The 17,500-nt window shown below is 42.2% G+C and overlaps 1 protein-coding gene across 13 annotated transcripts in view; it reads left to right on the top strand.

Moving 5' to 3' along the window:
• Positions 1–17,500, top strand: part of LOC122249530 (uncharacterized) — a 187,530-nt gene that overhangs the window by 121,848 nt on the left and 48,182 nt on the right. For 4 of the 13 annotated variants that reach the window (XM_086553873.1, XM_086553871.1, XM_086553875.1 and 1 more), the window contains 2 exons: positions 8,866–9,146; positions 10,228–10,347. In XM_086553873.1, the coding sequence (XP_086409999.1) occupies positions 8,866–9,146; positions 10,228–10,347 (401 nt within the window). Of the gene's footprint in view, positions 1–2,774; positions 4,045–8,865; positions 9,147–10,227; positions 10,348–11,635; positions 11,714–17,500 lie in introns of those variants that run through there. The other 9 variants (XM_086553874.1, XM_086553872.1, XM_043010487.2 and 6 more) reach the window with 6 other exon arrangements.

Genomic DNA, 17,500 nt, shown 5'->3' with positions numbered 1-17,500 from the left:
AATCGGTCAAGCAGACATTTGAACGTCATTCTGTCAATCAACCAATCAAATCTTCCTTACGTCATTTTGCCAGTTAAATAAATATCATGGTATGCAATTTGTCCGTCAACCATCGCATTTACTGATGTGAATTGTTTTATGTTATATGTATTAGTTATCTCAGACGAACTGCAAATAATGCGACATTTATCTAGCTCAAAATTGATGTAGTGCAGAAAGTTTTATTTATTCACTGAATATGAGGAATATTGTTTGAATTAGATACTAAATGCAGTTCATGCATTGGTTTATGAGGGCCAATTGATAAAACATTTGATGAATTGTAAAACTGAATTGGATAGGTTGAATAAAGATAAGATGATTATATGAGTATAGATATTTCTTGCGCGGGCAGGTGTTTACGGTGTGTGTGTGTTTGCTTGCTTGCTTGCTTGCTTATGTCTAGGAGAGTATATATCGTAAAAGTTGGCATGTGTATCCGCTTCATTATCAGACCTGCACAGTAATGAAACGCGATGACAAATCCCGTAGACTTTGTGAAAATGTCCGTCTACGATTTGCCAAATAATATTACTCACCTAAGTGAATTCAACAGCTGTAAAAGCCAATGTACTTCAAAGATGATAAAGATAATAACTCAGTCATATTTCGAAAACGTAAATACCACACGTATCCTAAACTAGACTGAGTGACAGTAGGGTTTAGTTCAACGCAGGTGTTTTGAAAGGTTACGCATGGGCCTTGGCATATATTTTTTACGTGTATCTGTGTCACTGTGCCAAAACTAAGGCCATCGGAAGTACAAAGAATCATTTGCTTAAAAATAAATATGGATAAAAAACATCGAAATCTACATTTGTTAATGAGTACCCTAAGAGAGAGGATTATATGAGTAGTGTGTCATCTTTTTTTCTGAATATCCATTTGAGTAAAGATACTATGAGGTTTGTAAGTAAATCGTTAGGGCGAATTTTAAGTGTTGTTAGTAGTTAGATATCTAGATTGAAAAAGGATATTAAAAGAATAAGAAAATATTTTCGATTAAAAAGAAAACAAGCAAGAAGATGATGCACATCAAGGGGTGTGTTGGTATTATGAAATTGAAGAACGGGATTTAGAACATAAAGGAGATAGGTCGGTGGGATTACGAAGGAGAGCAAGAGGGTTGAGGAAAGAGGAGAGGAGAGGCAAGGGAGAGAAATAGATTGGCTAATGTTATCACTGTTATTATTATATCCATTGTGTGTTATTGAAATATATTTACCCAGGGTGTTTTATAGAGCCGTTCTTATATTCTGTACAAGACATTCATTTTTATGATTAATGTAATGTTAAATGTGTTTATTTTTTTGTTAAATATCATATTTTGTATTCATGTATGCAAATGATATATGTCCATTGGATTCGTCTTTGTCCACGGACAGAGAGAAAAGGGAGGGAGGGGGAGGGAAAGGGGGAGGGGGAGGGAGAAGGGGAGGGGGAGGTTGAGGGAAAGGGGGAGGGTGAGGGAGAAGGGGAGGTTGAGGGAGAAGGGGAGGGCGAGGGAGAAGGGAAGGGCGAGGGAGACAGGATGGGCGAGGGAGACGGGGAGGGGGAGGGAGAGGGAGAGGGAGAGGGAGAGGGAGTCGGGGAGGGTGAGGGAGACGGGGAGAGTGAGGGCGAGGGTGTGGGTGTGGGTGTGGGTATGGGTATGGGTATGGGTGTGGGAGAGAGAGAGAGAGAGAGAGAGAGAGAGAGAGAGAGAGAGAGAGAGAGAGAGAGAGAGAGAGAAAGAGAAAGAAAGAAAGAAAGAAAGAAAGAAAGAAAGAAAGAAAGAGTGACAGAGATAGAGAGAGGACAAGATAAAAAGAGGAAGAAGAAAGGATACTACAATTTAAAACTCAGGAAGAGGAAAGAAAGAATGAGAGAGTTACCAAGAAACAGGAAGAGAAAGGGTAAAGTCACAGAAGGCACAGGTGTTGGTAACAGGTGTACAACAGATGTTCAGATAGTCAATCGCCTCTATAAAAGCCCTAAGTCTCTAATACTAAAACAAAGAATGTTCCTTGATTTCAAAAGAAAATATATAATTTAATATATAAATAGTTGATTAGCTGTTTGGTTTTGGAAATTAGGACATTTTAAATCGAATTAATATAACTTCCGATTTTTTATTGATAGTCTCTTAATGTTGATGATAAGCTATCAGGATGTGACACCTGGTATGTTGTTATATAAGTTTGTGCATTTAGTGATATGGATATTTAATGTTATTAGATTAATTTCATCATTGTAAAAGTTTAAATTCCGCAGTGACAGGTGTTTATTTTTTTATAGAGCAATAGTTATATTTCCTTATTTACGTTCTCTTCAATTGATGTTTGGGAGTCAGACTTATGCAAGCGACGATCAACATAAGTAATCACCCAGGGTCTATTAGTCCACTCCCTTGAATCTTAATCATCTTGTACAGCCTTGGCACGTTTAACACAGGTGTGGACTCGATTCTTGTCAATGTGTGTAGCTGTGCATGTCCGCATATCATTAGCTCCCTACACCTGCTCATTCGAACAGCTGCACGCGAAGGGAGCTGAGGTGGGGACATCAAGCTTTGTCAGTACCTCTCGGGGGCTGTGGCTGTGAGGCGGACGTAGTTTGCTGTGATTTATCGGTGTCAGTGGTTGTGGTACTGTTGTCAGTGGTAGTGGTATCGATGTGATGTGGTACCGGTGTCAGTCGTAGTGATATCGGTGTCAGTGGATGTGGTAACCGGGGTTAGTCGTAGTGGTACCGTTTGGCAGGTACTGTGGTACCATTGTCAGTGGTTGTGGTATCGGTGTCAGTCGTAGTGCCATCGATAACCGTGTCAGCGACGGTGGTATCGGTGTCAATGCTTGTGGTATTTTGTCCCCTTCGGACAAGAGCTCAAGTATCCGGCACGGCTGGGGGAGAGAGACTGGACTCCATTTCCACCGACCTAATTGGATTTTCCTCGTCTGGATGGATTATATGACACAATTTATCTTCGTTCTGCGGGGAGGGCGTGTTGAATGCATACTCTGATCGATGAGCGAGAGAGATGTGAGTGAGGCTTTGGGGTTGTTTTTGAAACTCGTTGCTGGTCGCTCGAGGAACACATCGATGTCCACAAAGATCTTCGACCTGAGGGAGAGTGATGGAGGGAAGGACAGAATGGAGATCAAAGGAAAAATAATTCTGATATTCACCTCGTATGTTGACTGTTGCTGTAGCATTAACCGACAACATGTCTAGCTACATGTGATCCAGGGGGATTCCACGCTCGCACATGTACCACATCGTGCCTGCATGATTCCGGCGCCACAGGTGTTCCCGCCGCCGCATGAGTCTATTTTGGGGAGTTGGCGACGACAGCTGACTTAAAATACGTGGCGATTTTTACAGATTATATGATCAAAGAATTGATATGACTTCAGGAGGATAAGGAGATGGAAGAGTAAGGTCAGTTCAGTAAATATCAGCTGATTAACCGCCGTAGATGATTCTTGGACTAGCCATCGTAATCCTTGTCACAAGCTCCTTACCTCGCCACCGACGCGACAATGCTCTCCAAGTGAAGACATCTGACGAGGGAGAGCGAGTGTCATGCAACCCCAGTCAGATGTTGCTCTCACACCCTATGACGTGTCCTCAGCGGAAGGCCCGGCCCGGTTCGACGTCTCAGGCCCCGCGGACTTACAACTCCGATCTCTTCGAACTGTTCTGGAAGCTTCCCTCCATGACCCTTCCCTCGCGCCTGCTGCCCTTCGCCCTCCCTTCGCTGTCCGGGTCCCTCTCGTCTCTCTTCTCCAAGATCAAGAGCTTCCGCCGTGTCCCGAAGACCGAAGGTGGTTCTTCGCTCCTTCCGCCCTTCTGCTGCGCCTCCTCCAAGGATACCCGGTCTCTCGCATCCTCTCCTGCCCCCCCGCTAGATACCACTCCCTGCTGCTCCTGTGCCTCGTGCCGCCCCTGCTGCTCCTGCTGTTTCTGTCGAGATCCGAAGGTACAAAGGACCTCCGACGCTCGCTGGTTCACCTGGCTCCTTAGGTGAGAAGTGCGGAGGCGGGTGTGACGCCCACGTGAGAGAGAGGGAAAGGGAGAGGGAAAGAGAGAGAGAGAGAGAGAGTGAGAGTGAGAGTGAGAGTGAGAGTGAGAGTGAGAGTGAGAGTGAGAGTGAGAGTGAGAGTGAGAGTGAGAGTGAGAGTGAGAGTGAGAGTGAGAGTGAGAGAGAGTGTGTGTGTGTGTGTGTGTGTGTGTGTGTGTGTGTGTGTGTGTGTGTGTGTGTGTGTGTGTGTGTGTGTGTGTGTGTGTGTGTGTGTGTGTGTGTGTGTGTGTGTGTGTGTGTGTGTGTGTGTGTGTGTGTGTGTGTGTGTGTGTGACTTAGAAACTTGCAATAATAGGACATATAGGGCATAACAGGGAAAACACACAAGAGAAGCACTTCCAACGAGAGAAAGGACAACGTTTTCAAGAGGGAGAGACGAAAGCGCTCGCACACGCACAATAGGAATCCCCGGATGCACACAAACTAATTCAAGGGATGATAAATGGATATTGGGCAGAGGGAATCTGCCCTTCCGCAAACACCTACGGTAAAACGAATACGGATAGGCGATAAAACGAATACGGATAGGCGATAAAACCGAATACGGATAGACGATAAAACGAATACGTATAGATGATAAAACCGAATACGAATAGACGATGAATCAAATACGGATAGACGATAAAACGAATACGTATAGATGATAAAACCAATACGAATATGCGATAGAATGAATACGAATAGACGATAAAACGAATACGTATAGATGGTAAAACGAGTACGTATAGATGATAAAACGAATACGAATAGACGATAAATCAAATACGAATAGACGATTAAACGAATACGAATAGACGATAAATCAAATACGAATAGACGATTAAAAACACACACACACACACACACGGACCTTTCTTTCTTCGTGCCATTCCGACACGGTGGTGGCACGACACGGCGGAGGCACGGACGGATGTGTTAAAGCTGAGTTAGTGCCACTCGCTGCCACAACGCGGTGCTCTTCCTGTGCTGAGCTGAAATGTATCATTTGATGCTCGTGTATCATGTGTCATGAGGTTGAGGGCTGTGTTTGTGGCGTGATTCCAATCCGGTGTTATTTGTGTGTTTGTGTTATGTGTATTTAAGTTTGTTATTATAGTTGGTATTATTTGCGTCGTTATTTGTAGTTCTTGTGGCGTGTGGCTTCTTGGTATATTTTGTTTATCATTAATTAATAGTTTATTTGATTTGCTTTTTTTTTGGCATTCGTTGTTGATGTTAGCTCAATTTAGCACGTTTTTAAATCCGCTATATGCAAATATGCACTATATTTACACAGTTAAAGATCATGAACAAGTCAATATGCTCATATGATTATTTACATTAGCAAAATCCTTTTATAGTTAATTTATTAGAATCTTCCTTTTAGTATGTAAACATATTCAAATATTTATTTTCTCTATTTCGGTTTATACAATTACACTGTAGAAGTGCGCTTTCGCTATACATAAGTATATATTTCAAGTTTGCTTCTGGAATATCACGGAGCAGGTGTGTGAAGGTCTGTTAAGAGTCTAAAAAATATTTTTTTTTATTGCTGTGTGTTGCAAAGGAACGTAGGATGAAAATGTTTTTCGAAAAAAATAGAGAGGAAGCTAAAACTACTTGGATTATTTTCTGTTTTTTTTTTCTTTTCTGTTAAAAAAGAGGTTAACTAGATTTTTTTTTTTCCTGAGTTACAGTTTGATTAGTGTGCTGTACTTGTTTGTATATGTATCCACTTGTAATTTAATGTAATAGCAAAGCTAGCTCTCTCTCTCTCTGTCTTTCTCTCTTTCTCTCTCTTTCCCTCCCTCGCTTTCTTCCTCTCTCTCTCTCTCTCTCTCTCTCTCTCTCTCTCTCTCTCTCTCTCTCTCTCTCTCTCTCTCTCTCTCTCTCTCTCTCTCTCTCTCTCTCTCTCTCTCTCTCTCTCTCGCTCTCCCTCGCTTCCTTCCTCTCTCTCTCTCTCTCTCTCTCTCTCTCTCTCTCTCTCTCTCTCTCTCTCTCTCTCTCTCTCTCTCTCTCTCTCTCTCTCTCTCTCTCTCTCTCTCTCTCAATTTATATCTCTTTCACTCTCTTTTAACTATCAATCTATCTATCTATATATTATCTACTGGCAGATAGATATAGAGATGATAGATATATAGGTAAATAATTAGACAGATGGATAAACACAATAGAGATAAAGATAACAATAGATAGATAAACCTACACATTTTTTTTTCTTTTTTTTTCTTTTTTTTCTTTTTTTTCGTGCTCATAGGGATCAGCGATAACATTTTCATTCGAGATTTACATTTTATCTCCTCAGAACTTTGATGTTGAAACTTACAGCATAACAAGAGCTTAACCTCCGCTCAAACCTAGTGTTAAAACTCCTTTGCATTTTCATCGCGTAATGATGAAAATTGCATTTTTTTTCTATTTTTCCTTTTTAAAGCTTTTGGTGATGATTACATTTTTTTTTTTTTATTGTAACGGTGGAGATTAATTTTATTTCTTTCTCTTTTTAAGCTTGAGGTAATGATGGAAATATTGTGATATTTTGGTATTGATGGTAATGATTAAATGTTATGATTTGATAAATGAAATAATAAAGGGTAGGGAAGATGTATTACGATAGCCTTGAAATGTTGAAATGTTGATATTTTTTAATGTGTTGACTTTAATAACGTAAGTAAGGTTGGAAACAAAAAGGAGGTTAGTAATGAAAATAAGATTGATAACAAAATTAACTCTCATAATAAAGATAAAAATGATACCAATTACAATACTGATAAGAAAATGCAGCACTGATAACACATATCAAGCTGAAAAGAAAAACAAATTTAATACCGATACTGATAAGTAATACCGATAAGAAGCTTTAAATAACAAAACGTACTGATTAATTGATACTGTCATTATCATGATTAGGGTGGTCCGATCACGCTAAATCATTTTAATTAAGTAAATGTTTTTTGTGACTCACGGGATACCTGGATATTCTCTCGTGTTAAGTTCATTCTACTTTGACCTACTTGTTTTGTTATTGTCTCTCTCTCTTTCTTTCTCTCTTTCTCTCTTTCTTTCTTTCTCTCTTTCTTTTTTTCTCTCTTTCTTTTTTTCTTTCTTTTTTTTCTTTCTTTTTTATCTTTCTTTCTCTCTCTTTCTTTCTTTCTCTCTCTCTCTCTCTCTCTCTCTCTCTCTCTCTCTCTCTCTCTCTCTCTCTCTCTCTCTCTCTCTCTCTCTCTCTCTTTCTTTCTTTCTCTCTCTCTCCCCCTCCCCCCCTGCTTCTCTCTCTCTCTCGCTCTCTCGCTCTCTCTCTCGCTCTCGCTCTCTCTCTCGCTCTCTCTCTCTCTTTCTTTCTTTCTTTCTTTCTTTCTCTCTCCCCCTCCCCCCCTGCTTCTTTCTCTCTCTCTCGCTCTCGCTCTCTCTCTCTCTCTCTCTCTCTTTCTTTCTTTCTCTCTCTCTCCCCCTCCCCCCCTGCTTCTCTCTCTCTCTCTCTCTCTCTCTCTCTTTCTCTCTCTCTCTCTCTCTCTCTCTCTCTCTCTCTCTCTCTCTCTCTCTCTCTCTCTCTCTCTCTCTCTCTCTCTCTCTCTCTTTTGTTGTCGGTTGTTAGTTTGTTTGTTTGTTTTTGAGGTTGTTGTTGTTATCATTACTTTCTTTATTATTAGCCTCGTCGTCATTGTCATTATCATATCATAATTATTATTATTATCCTTATTGCACCTTTGATTTTTTTTTGTCATTGTTATTGCTGTTGTCATTGCTGTTGTTATCATTAAAATCTATTATTATTATTATTATTATTATTGTTATTGTTGTTGTTGCTGTTGTTATTATTTATTCTCATTATTATTATTATTATTATTATTATTATTATTATTATTATTATCATTATCATTATTATTATTATCATTTTGATTATTATCATCATTATTATTATTATTGTTATTATTACTATGATCATTACTATTACAAATATCATCATTATTCTGCTATTATTGTTACCTTCGTCATCATCATCATTTTAAATATCATAGTTATCCCAAACATCACCATTACAACCAAAGCGATCATCAAGATCATCTTTCTTAATTATGCAATCATCATCACCATAATATTTTTTTTATTATAGCCGGTAATCACCACAACCGTCATGTCTGACTCACTTCACACCCACAACCTCTCGCTCTATTGACACCTGTCTCACCTGTGCTGTGAATTCATCGGAGACTCACCTTTAGTGTCTTTTTACTCCTTACTTGTCATGTTATTCATCCTCGATTTACTCATGGTGTCTCAATTATCTTTTTTTTTTCATTTGTTTTACGCATTTGATTTGCTCATTTTATGAGGCTTTTGAGTCAGAACTAACTCACTGTGACCTATTTTTTACGTTTTTTTGGTGCGTGTGTTGTTGTTGTTGTTATTGTTGTTGAAGGATCGCGAGTTATTCATCTCAACTTACTCATGACGACCGCTTATCACATCTTGTTTATCATTTACTCGTTAATACTTCCTGCTACTGGTAGTCATTACGAGTTACTCACCATATCACAATTCATTCATAACATCTTCCCCATCACCTGTTACTCACCATATCCTAATTCATTCACAACATCTTACCCATCGCGTGTTACTCACCATATCCTGATTCATTCACAACATCTTACCCATCGCGTGTTACTCACCATATCATAATTCATTCACAACATCTTACCCATCGCGTGTTACTCACCATATCATAATTCATTCACATCTTCCCCATCGCGTGTTACTCACACCTCCGTTTTCCGTTCCAGCAGCAGCGTCGCTTCGACAGCGGAGGGAGGCGTCGCAAGCGGCAGCACCGGCGGCAGCGGCGGCGGCGGCGGGTCGGGCCACGCCAAGAGCTGCGGCAGGTGCGGCGGCGGCTTCTCCATCTTCTTCAACAAGCGGGTGAGGTGCGGCGGCTGCGACTTGGCCGTGTGCCGCAAGTGCGCCCCCTGGAGTGCCGCGGACAAGGCCTACGTCTGCGGCGTCTGCTCGCAGCCCCCGCCGCCCAAGGAAGCAGAGCCGCAGTCGCCCGACACGCAGGCTGACGGTGAGGAAGAGGAGGGAGGAGAGAGGGTGGAAACAGGGAGGGAGGGAGTGGAAGGAAGGAGGAAAAGGGAGGAAAAGGGGAGGGAGGGAGGAAAGGGGTAGGAAAGAGGGAGGGAGGGAGGGTGGAAAGAGAGAGGGAGGAAAGGGGTAGGAAAGAGGGTGGGTGGAAAGATAGAGGGAGGGAGGGTGGGAGGAGTAAGAGAGAGGGAGGGAGGGAGTGGAAAGAGATATGGAATTAGGGAAGGCTAGGAGGAAGAGGGAAGAAGAGAGAGGGAGGGAAGGGGGAGAAGGGAGATAGAGGAAAAGCAAGATAGAGAGGCAGAGGGAAAGGGGAGATAGAGGAAGTTAAAGAGAGAAGTAAGGAAAGGAGATAGGGATATATATATATATATATATATATATATATATATATATATATATATATATATATATATATATAGAGAGAGAGAAAGAGAGAGAGAGGGAGAGAGAGAGGAGAGGCTAGACAGTAAAGAAGAATTGTCGGATGAGGGGAAAGTGGCGATAGGGAGATAGAAGAAGGGGAGAAAGATAGGGAGAGGAAGGTAGGGGAAAAGAAAGCGGATCAGTAGGAATGTTATTTATTATTATTGATAATAATGACGATGATGATGATGATAATAATGATAATGATGTTGATAATCTGGATGATAATGATAGTGGTGATGATGATGATTATGGTAATTATATTAATGATAGTAATAATGATAATGATGATAATAATCATGATGTTAATAATGATAATGGTAATGATAGAAAGAACAACAATAATAACCGCATTCATAACAAGAACAGCAATAATGATGATAATGGTGATAATAATACTAATGATAATGATAATGATGATAACAATATTAGTGACAAAGACACAAAAAAACATACACATAGAAAAAAAAAGGAAAAAAACATACAAACAAAATATAATACAATGAAACGAAGAGTTAACAACAAAATAAACGTAAACAAATACCGTTAGCAAAAAAAAAAAAAAGTAAAGAAAAGAAAAGAAAAAATCACAACCCAGCTCTCTATCTCTCTCTCTCTCTCTCTTTCTCTCTGCACAGCGGCCCAGCTCAAGGAAGTGGAGGAGAGCGTGAGAGCGCACATCGAAGCTCTTGCAGAAGGTCAGGTCGGAGGTCCTCTCGACCACGTCAACGCTGTCCCGAATTTAGCCCATTCCAAAGGTGAGAATATTCTCGAAGCGCATTCTCGGGAATCTTTGACGTTCCGGGTTTTGAAGATTTCCGGAGTGTTTGTTCCGTGTTGTGTTGAATTTTTTTTTTTTTTTTTTTTGTGGGGAGGGGGGGGGGGTTGTCATTTGTTTATGGGAATCTGCGGTAGTTGGAGAGTCTGTAGTGATGGTTTATATGCTAGGCTTATAAACATAGATGTTATTATTAGTGTTAGGCTTATTAGTATTGCTGTTACTACTAGTACCAGATTTGTCACTAGTATTGCTATTACTAATTACTGTTTATACTGCTAAAACTACTACTACTACTTCTACTACTATTACTACTATTACTACCACCACTACGACTACTGCCTCTATCTCTACCACTGCTATTACTACTACTAATACAACTACTTCTACTACTACTACTACTACTGCTAATAATAATAATAATAAAAATAATACAACAACTTCTACCTCTACTACTACTACTACTACTACTATTATTACTACTACTACCACCACCACCACCACTACTACTATTACTATTACTATCATTCCTCTTATCATGACTATTACTATTTTCATAATGAATATTACTGCTTCTATTACACCTCATTTTTTCCCATTAACTCTTCCCAATGACTTCGCTTTTCCAATATAGACACGTCAGTTCGGAGCATGTCAAGTAAATTGGTTTAGGAAGGTTAGATCCTTGGGAAATAGTCTGCACTAAACTTGTTATAAACTTGTTCGTGGGTTTAGGGAGGGCAGTTAGTGAGCGTTTTGTTTTTAGGAATTAAATTTGGTAAGGTTGTGTGTTTGGAATGATATGCCTTGTGTTTTGTTTTTCTCCTTGTGATGTATGTGCGTGTTTATTGATAGTGCGCGCGCACATATACAAATATGCACACAGATACGCACACGAACACGTACACGGATACGAGCACGGACACGAACACGGACATGGACACGAACTCGAACACACACACACACACACACACACACACACACACACACACACACACACACACACACACACACACACACACACACACACACACACACACACACACACACACACACACACACACACATACACATACACACACACACACACACACACACATACACACACACACACACACACACACACAAATACATACCTCCTCTTTCTGTCCATCTCTCTTCCATCTCCTCCATCTCTTTCTCTCCATTTCCCTCCATCTCTCTCTCCGTCTCTCTTCCACCCCATAACAACGATCTCTTTTGACAATTGTACCCCCTTCTTTTGCAAGCCATACCCGTGGACTTCAGCCAAGTTTCAGAACGGAATAAATGGGACCTCCTGCTCTATTATTACTGCTATTGCCATGGTGAGCTGAGATGGGCGTGAGGTTTTGGCACTGTCATGACCCGAAGTGCTTTGTTCGAGGGTGATGCTGTATTTAGGTGTTGTTTAGTTGCTGGTTTATAATTGTTGTTGTTGTTGTTTTGTATTTTTTTTTATGATTCTTGGATTTTTTTTTATTTGTTTGTTTATCTATTTTGGTTCGTAGATGTGATTGCATTTGCATGATTCTTGTTTTATTAGTGTTGTTATCATTATTATTATTATTAATGATATTATCAATATTATCAATATTATTATTATTATTATTATTTTTATCATCATTACCGTAATTAGTGAATGTGCTCGCTATCTATAGTTAATTATTTGCTGTTGCATGATCACCGTAATTACTCTTTATTACCTCGACAGTTTTCCGCAACGATAACAAAGGACTTTTAATCATTATGGACACTCTTTTGTCTCGCGTAGTGACGGGATTTTATGCGCCAAGGTGATTGGAAAAGCTGAGCGCTCTGGAAAATGTTTTCTCCGCTGGAAATACGGGGAGATTGGAATAGTTTTTTTTTTTTTTTTTTTTTTGGGGGGGAAGGGGCATAATTAGCATCATCGTTGTCTTTATAATTGTCATTTTCATTATGATTATGATTATCATTGTCGTTATCCTTTTCATCATCATTATCATCATCATCGTTATCATTATCATTAACGTTATCATCATCATCATCATCATCATCATCATCATCATCATTATCACTACCACCACCATAGCCACCATCAAAATGATTATTTCACCATTACCATCACATATTTTCTCCCATTTCCTACAGCGTATAATTTGAGCTTCAATCAAAATGAAACGCCATGCATCAGGCTCACCAACTAAAAGCATAGATTCACGAACTATAATCCTTCAAACAATATGCACAAGCTGACGTAACATTTTATTTCAATACCTTTAAAAAAAAACATTAAAAACGCCGTGACAACAACTTCCACGGTGATGATGATAATCATCTAACGGCGTATCTGTAGACAATCTGTTTTAACCTTTTAACTAAAAAATATTAAATTTTTCGCCCAACAGAAGGTTTCGAATGTTTTTACCTTTTTTTTTTCTTTTTTTTTTTCTTTTTTTTTTACAACGAAAGGAGATCGGGAGAACTTGAAAAATAGTTTATTAACATGTAGCGAAAGCGTGGAGCCATGTTTTCGGTGACAATAACCTAGAGATGTGAAGGTTGTCGGAGGTTTTGTGTCGGTGAATGCGCTCGCTCTCTTGTCTCTCTCTCTCTCTCTCTCTCTTTCTCTCTCTTTCTCTTTCTCTTTCTCTTTCTCTCTGTCTCTCTCTCTCTCTCTCTCTCTCTCTCTCTCTCTCTCTCTCTCTCTCTCTCTCTCTCTCTTTCTCTCTTTCTCTTTCTCTTTCTCTCTTGCTCGTTCTCCTTCTCGTTCTCGTTGCCTTTCTCGATCTCGATCTCGTCCTCTCTCTGGTTCTCTCTGGTTCTCTCTTATGTTCTCTCTCTCTTCCTTTTTCCCTATCTCCCTCTCTTTTTTCTCTCTCTCCCTCTCCCTCTCTCACTATTTTCCTCTCTTAATCTCCCTCTCTCCGTCTCCCACTCTCCCCCTCCCCCCTCTTCCCCCCCCTCCCTCACCCCTCCTCCTCCTCTCGCACTCGCATTATCTTCTCTATCTGCCACTCCCCAGAATTATCGATATTTCCCTGTCTCTCCTTCCGTCCTCATCGCCCTCTAACGCGAGAGAGATTTCAATAAGAGAGGGATGCGAATTCACGAAACGCCCTTAACTCGTGCTCAAGGGCTAGTTTTTTTAAGGGTGGGGAAGTATGTTTGAAAAGGAGGGACGGGGTGGGGGGGTGAGTTACGTTTGGATAGAAACGGGGGGAGGGGGGAGGATTACGTTTGAAAGGGAGGGTTTGAAAAGAGGGTGGGAGGGGGGAGGTTGCGTTTAAAAGGGAGGGGGGATGTTACGTTTGAAAATAAAGGGGGGGGAGGGTTTCGTTTAAAAGGGAGGGGGGATGTTACGTTCAAAAGGGAGGGGGGGAGGGTTTCGTTTAAAAGGGAGGGGGGATGTTACGTTCAAAAGGGAGGGGGGCAGGGGCTCGTAAAAAAGGGAGGGGGGATGTTACGTTCAAAAGGGAGGGGGGGAGGGTTTCGTTTAAAAGGGAGGGGGGGAGGGTTTCGTTTAAAAGGGAGGGGGGATGTTACGTTCAAAAGGGAGGGGGGGAGGGTTTCGTTTAAAAGGGAGGGGGGATGTTACGTTCAAAAGGGAGGGGGGGAGGGTTTCGTTTAAAAGGGAGGGGGGATGTTACGTTCAAAAGGGAGGGGGGGAGGGTTTCGTTTAAAAGGGAGGGGGGAGGTTACGTTCAAAAGGGAGGGGGGGGGGGTTTCGTTTAAAAGGGAGGGGGGATGTTACGTTCAAAAGGGAGGGGGGAGGGTTTCGTTTAAAAGGGAGGGGGGATGTTACGTTCAAAAGGGAGGGGGGGAGGGTTTCGTTTAAAAGGGAGGGGGGATGTTACGTTCAAAAGGGAGGGGGGGAGGGTTTCGTTTAAAAGGGAGGGGGGATGTTACGTTCAAAAGGGAGGGGGGGAGGGTTTCGTTTAAAAGGGAGGGGGGATGTTACGTTCAAAAGGGAGGGGGGAGGGGTTCGTTTAAAAGGGAGGGGGGATGTTACGTTCAAAAGGGAGGGGGGAGGGTTTCGTTTAAAAGGGAGGGGGGATGTTACGTTCAAAAGGGAGGGGGGAGGGTTTCATTTAAAAGGGAGGGGGGATGTTACGTTCAAAAGGGAGGGGGGGAGGGTTTCGTTTAAAAGGGAGGGGGGATGTTACGTTCAAAAGGGAGGGGGGAGGGTTTCATTTAAAAGGGAGGGGGGATGTTACGTTCAAAAGGGAGGGGGGGGGTGCGTTTAAAAGGGAGGGAGGGAGGTTACCTTTGAAAAGGGGGGGGGGGGGCGTTTAAAAGGGAGGGAGGGAGGGTTACGTTTAAAAGAGAGAGAGGGGGGGATGTTACGTTTGAAAAGAAAGTGGGGGAGGGTTACGTTTAAAAGAGAGGGGATGTTACGTTTGAAAAGAAGGGGGGGGAGGGTTTCGTTTAAAAGAGAGGGGGTAGGGTTACGTTTAAAAGGGAGAGGGGGAGTAAATTACGTTTGAAAAGAAGGGGGGAGGGTTACATTGAAAAGAGAGGGAGGAAAGTTACGTTCGAAAAGGAAGGCAAATTGAAAAGAAGTAGTGAAGTTACTTTTGAAAAAGGGGTAGGGAGTAGTATTTGAAAAGGAGGGGGGGGGATTTAAATGGGTAGGGGATGTTACATTTGAAAAGGAGGTGTGTAGGAAGGGGGGAGTGAACGAAGACATTGAAGCAAGATCGAACGAATAACGAATAAATTACAAGTAGACATTGAATAATTCAGAGAAAAATGTATGAAGGGCAAAAGGAATAAATAGAAGGCTAAGTTGTGAATAATGGAAAGAAAATAGTGGATGATCGACGGATGTATAACGAAGAAATACCGAACGAATATCTACCAAGAACGAACGAAAATAACGAAGAAATAACAAAACCCAAATGAAAAGTGAAAAACGACCGAAAATAACGAATGAATCAGGAAAATGAAATTAATACAAAAATGGCGACTATGATGAGGATGATGCTGATAACAAAGATAATGACCAAGATTAAAAAAAAGAAATGAGAGGAAAAAGGGATAAATGAAGGAAGACACATAAAAAAGGGAAAATATTAGAGGAAGAAATGACAGCGGCCGCACGTGTCTTGATGAATAAAGCGAGATTCGTGACAGAGGGAGGAGGAAGAGGGGGGACGGGGGACGGGGGACGGAGGGGGGAGGGGACAGGGATGGAAGAGGGGTGACATGAAGAGAGGGTGGGGGGGCGAAGAGGGAATGGGAACGGGATTGAAGATGGAGGGGAGGGAAGAGGGAAGGGGAGACAGAGAGGGGAGGGAGGGGGAGGAGGAGACAGAGAAAGGGGAGGGAGGGGGAAGGAGATACAGAGAGAGGAGAGGGAGAGAGAAGGGGATACAGAGAGAGGAGAGGGAGGGGGAGGGAGAGACAGAGAAAGGGCAGGGAGGGGGAAGGAGATGAGGAGATAGAGACAGGGTTAGGAGAGGAAAAGGGAGACACAGACAAGGGCGGGAGGGGAAGGGGGATAGGGATACAGAGAGAGGGGAGGGAGTGGGAAGAGGATGGGGAGATAGAGACAAAGAGTGGGGGGAGGAGATAGAGACAGGGGAGAGAGGAGGAGAGGAGACAGAGGAGGGGAGCTTAAAAGAAAGAAAAGGTGGATTAGAACTCAAAAAATCTGAAAGATAAAAAAAAGCAAGAACATGACGAACAAGAAAGAAAATTATAGTGAAGATAAATGTAGATGAAAAGAAGCACTGGGAGATGAAGCTGTCTAAGAGGAGATGGAGCAGTTCCGGGAGAGAGAGGGAGAAGGAGAGAGAGAGAGAGAGAGAGAGAGAGAGAGAGAGAGAGAGAGAGAGAGAGAGACAGACAGAGATAGAGAGACAGAGACAGAGAGAGAAAGACTGAGAGAGAGAGAGAGAGAGAGAGAGAGAGAGAGAGAGAGAGAGAGAGAGAGAGAGAGAGAGAGAGAAAAGAGACAGACAGACAGACAGACAGGCAGAAAAAAAACACAAAGACAGAGAAAGACTTTCTATAAAAAAGGAAACAAGTAACAGCAGACCATCAACGAGGGACGATACCAAGAAAGAGAAGAGATGGCAGAATAGATAAAGAGGTAACAAGAAAGAAGACAAGAGAGAACACAGAAAAAAAAATATATATTAAGAAAAAGCTGAAGGGGAGAGTGAGGGAAATTTTGAAAGGTTACGGAGAAGGAGAAGGTGAGGGAGAAATTTAAAATGAATGTGAGGGAGAAATTGAGGGGGGAGGTGAGGATGAGGGAGAGGATGAAGGTGGGGGGAGGGGGAGGGGAAGGGGATGGAGGGAGGAAGAGTATGGATGAGGGAATAGGTGAGAGACAGACAGACAGAGAAAGACAAACAAACAAACACCCACACACACAAAGACAGAGACAGAACAAACATACATAAACAAAGTCATAAAAAAACAACGCAGAAAAAGTAAGAACGAAGGTGGGAGGAAGGAAGGGAGAAAAAAAGAAAAAAAAATGAATAACACGCGAGAGACAAGGAAATGACAGATTGAGAGGATGCTGTTAGAGGAACCGGGAGGGCAGTGAAGGGTTTCAGCGGAGAGGAAGCCTTAGGAAATGTATTATCAAAGACCGGTAGGGGGGGAATGGCTGCCGGAGAGGAGGTGGTTAGGGAAGAGAAGAGAAGAGGAGGGAGAGGAGGTTAGGGAAGAGAAGAGGAGGGAGAGAGGAGGTTTGGGAAGAGAAGAGGAAGAGAAGGGAGAGAGGAGGTTAGGGAAGAGATGAGGTGGGAGAGGGGAGGTTAGGGAAGAGAAGAGGAGGGAGAGAGGAAGTTAGGGAAGAGAAGAGGAGGGAGAGAGGAGGTTTGGGAAGAGAAGAGGAAGAGGAGGGAGAGGGAAGGTTAGGGAAGAGAAGAGGAAGAGGAGGGAGAGGGAAGGTTAGGGAAGAGAAGAGGAAGAGGAGGGAGAGAGGAGGTTAGGGAAGAGATGAGGTGGGAGAGGGGAGGTTAGGGAAGAGAAGAGGAGGGAGATAGGAGGTTAGGGAAAACAAGATGAGAGAAAGAGGGAGGAAAGAAGGACGGAAGGCAGAGAGGGAGGTAAAGGGTCGAGATAAAAAGAAGGGGATGAAGAGGAGGACTGAAGGAATGTGGGAGATAAAG

Source organism: Penaeus japonicus, unplaced genomic scaffold (genome assembly GCF_977035675.1).
Source record: "Penaeus japonicus unplaced genomic scaffold, GWHDUDI00000001_assembly GWHDUDI00000029, whole genome shotgun sequence".
In the NCBI taxonomy this organism is placed as follows: Eukaryota; Metazoa; Arthropoda; class Malacostraca; order Decapoda; family Penaeidae; genus Penaeus; species Penaeus japonicus.
Note: the sequence above shows the minus strand (reverse complement) of the source record. Positions and strands in the feature narration are given on the sequence as shown.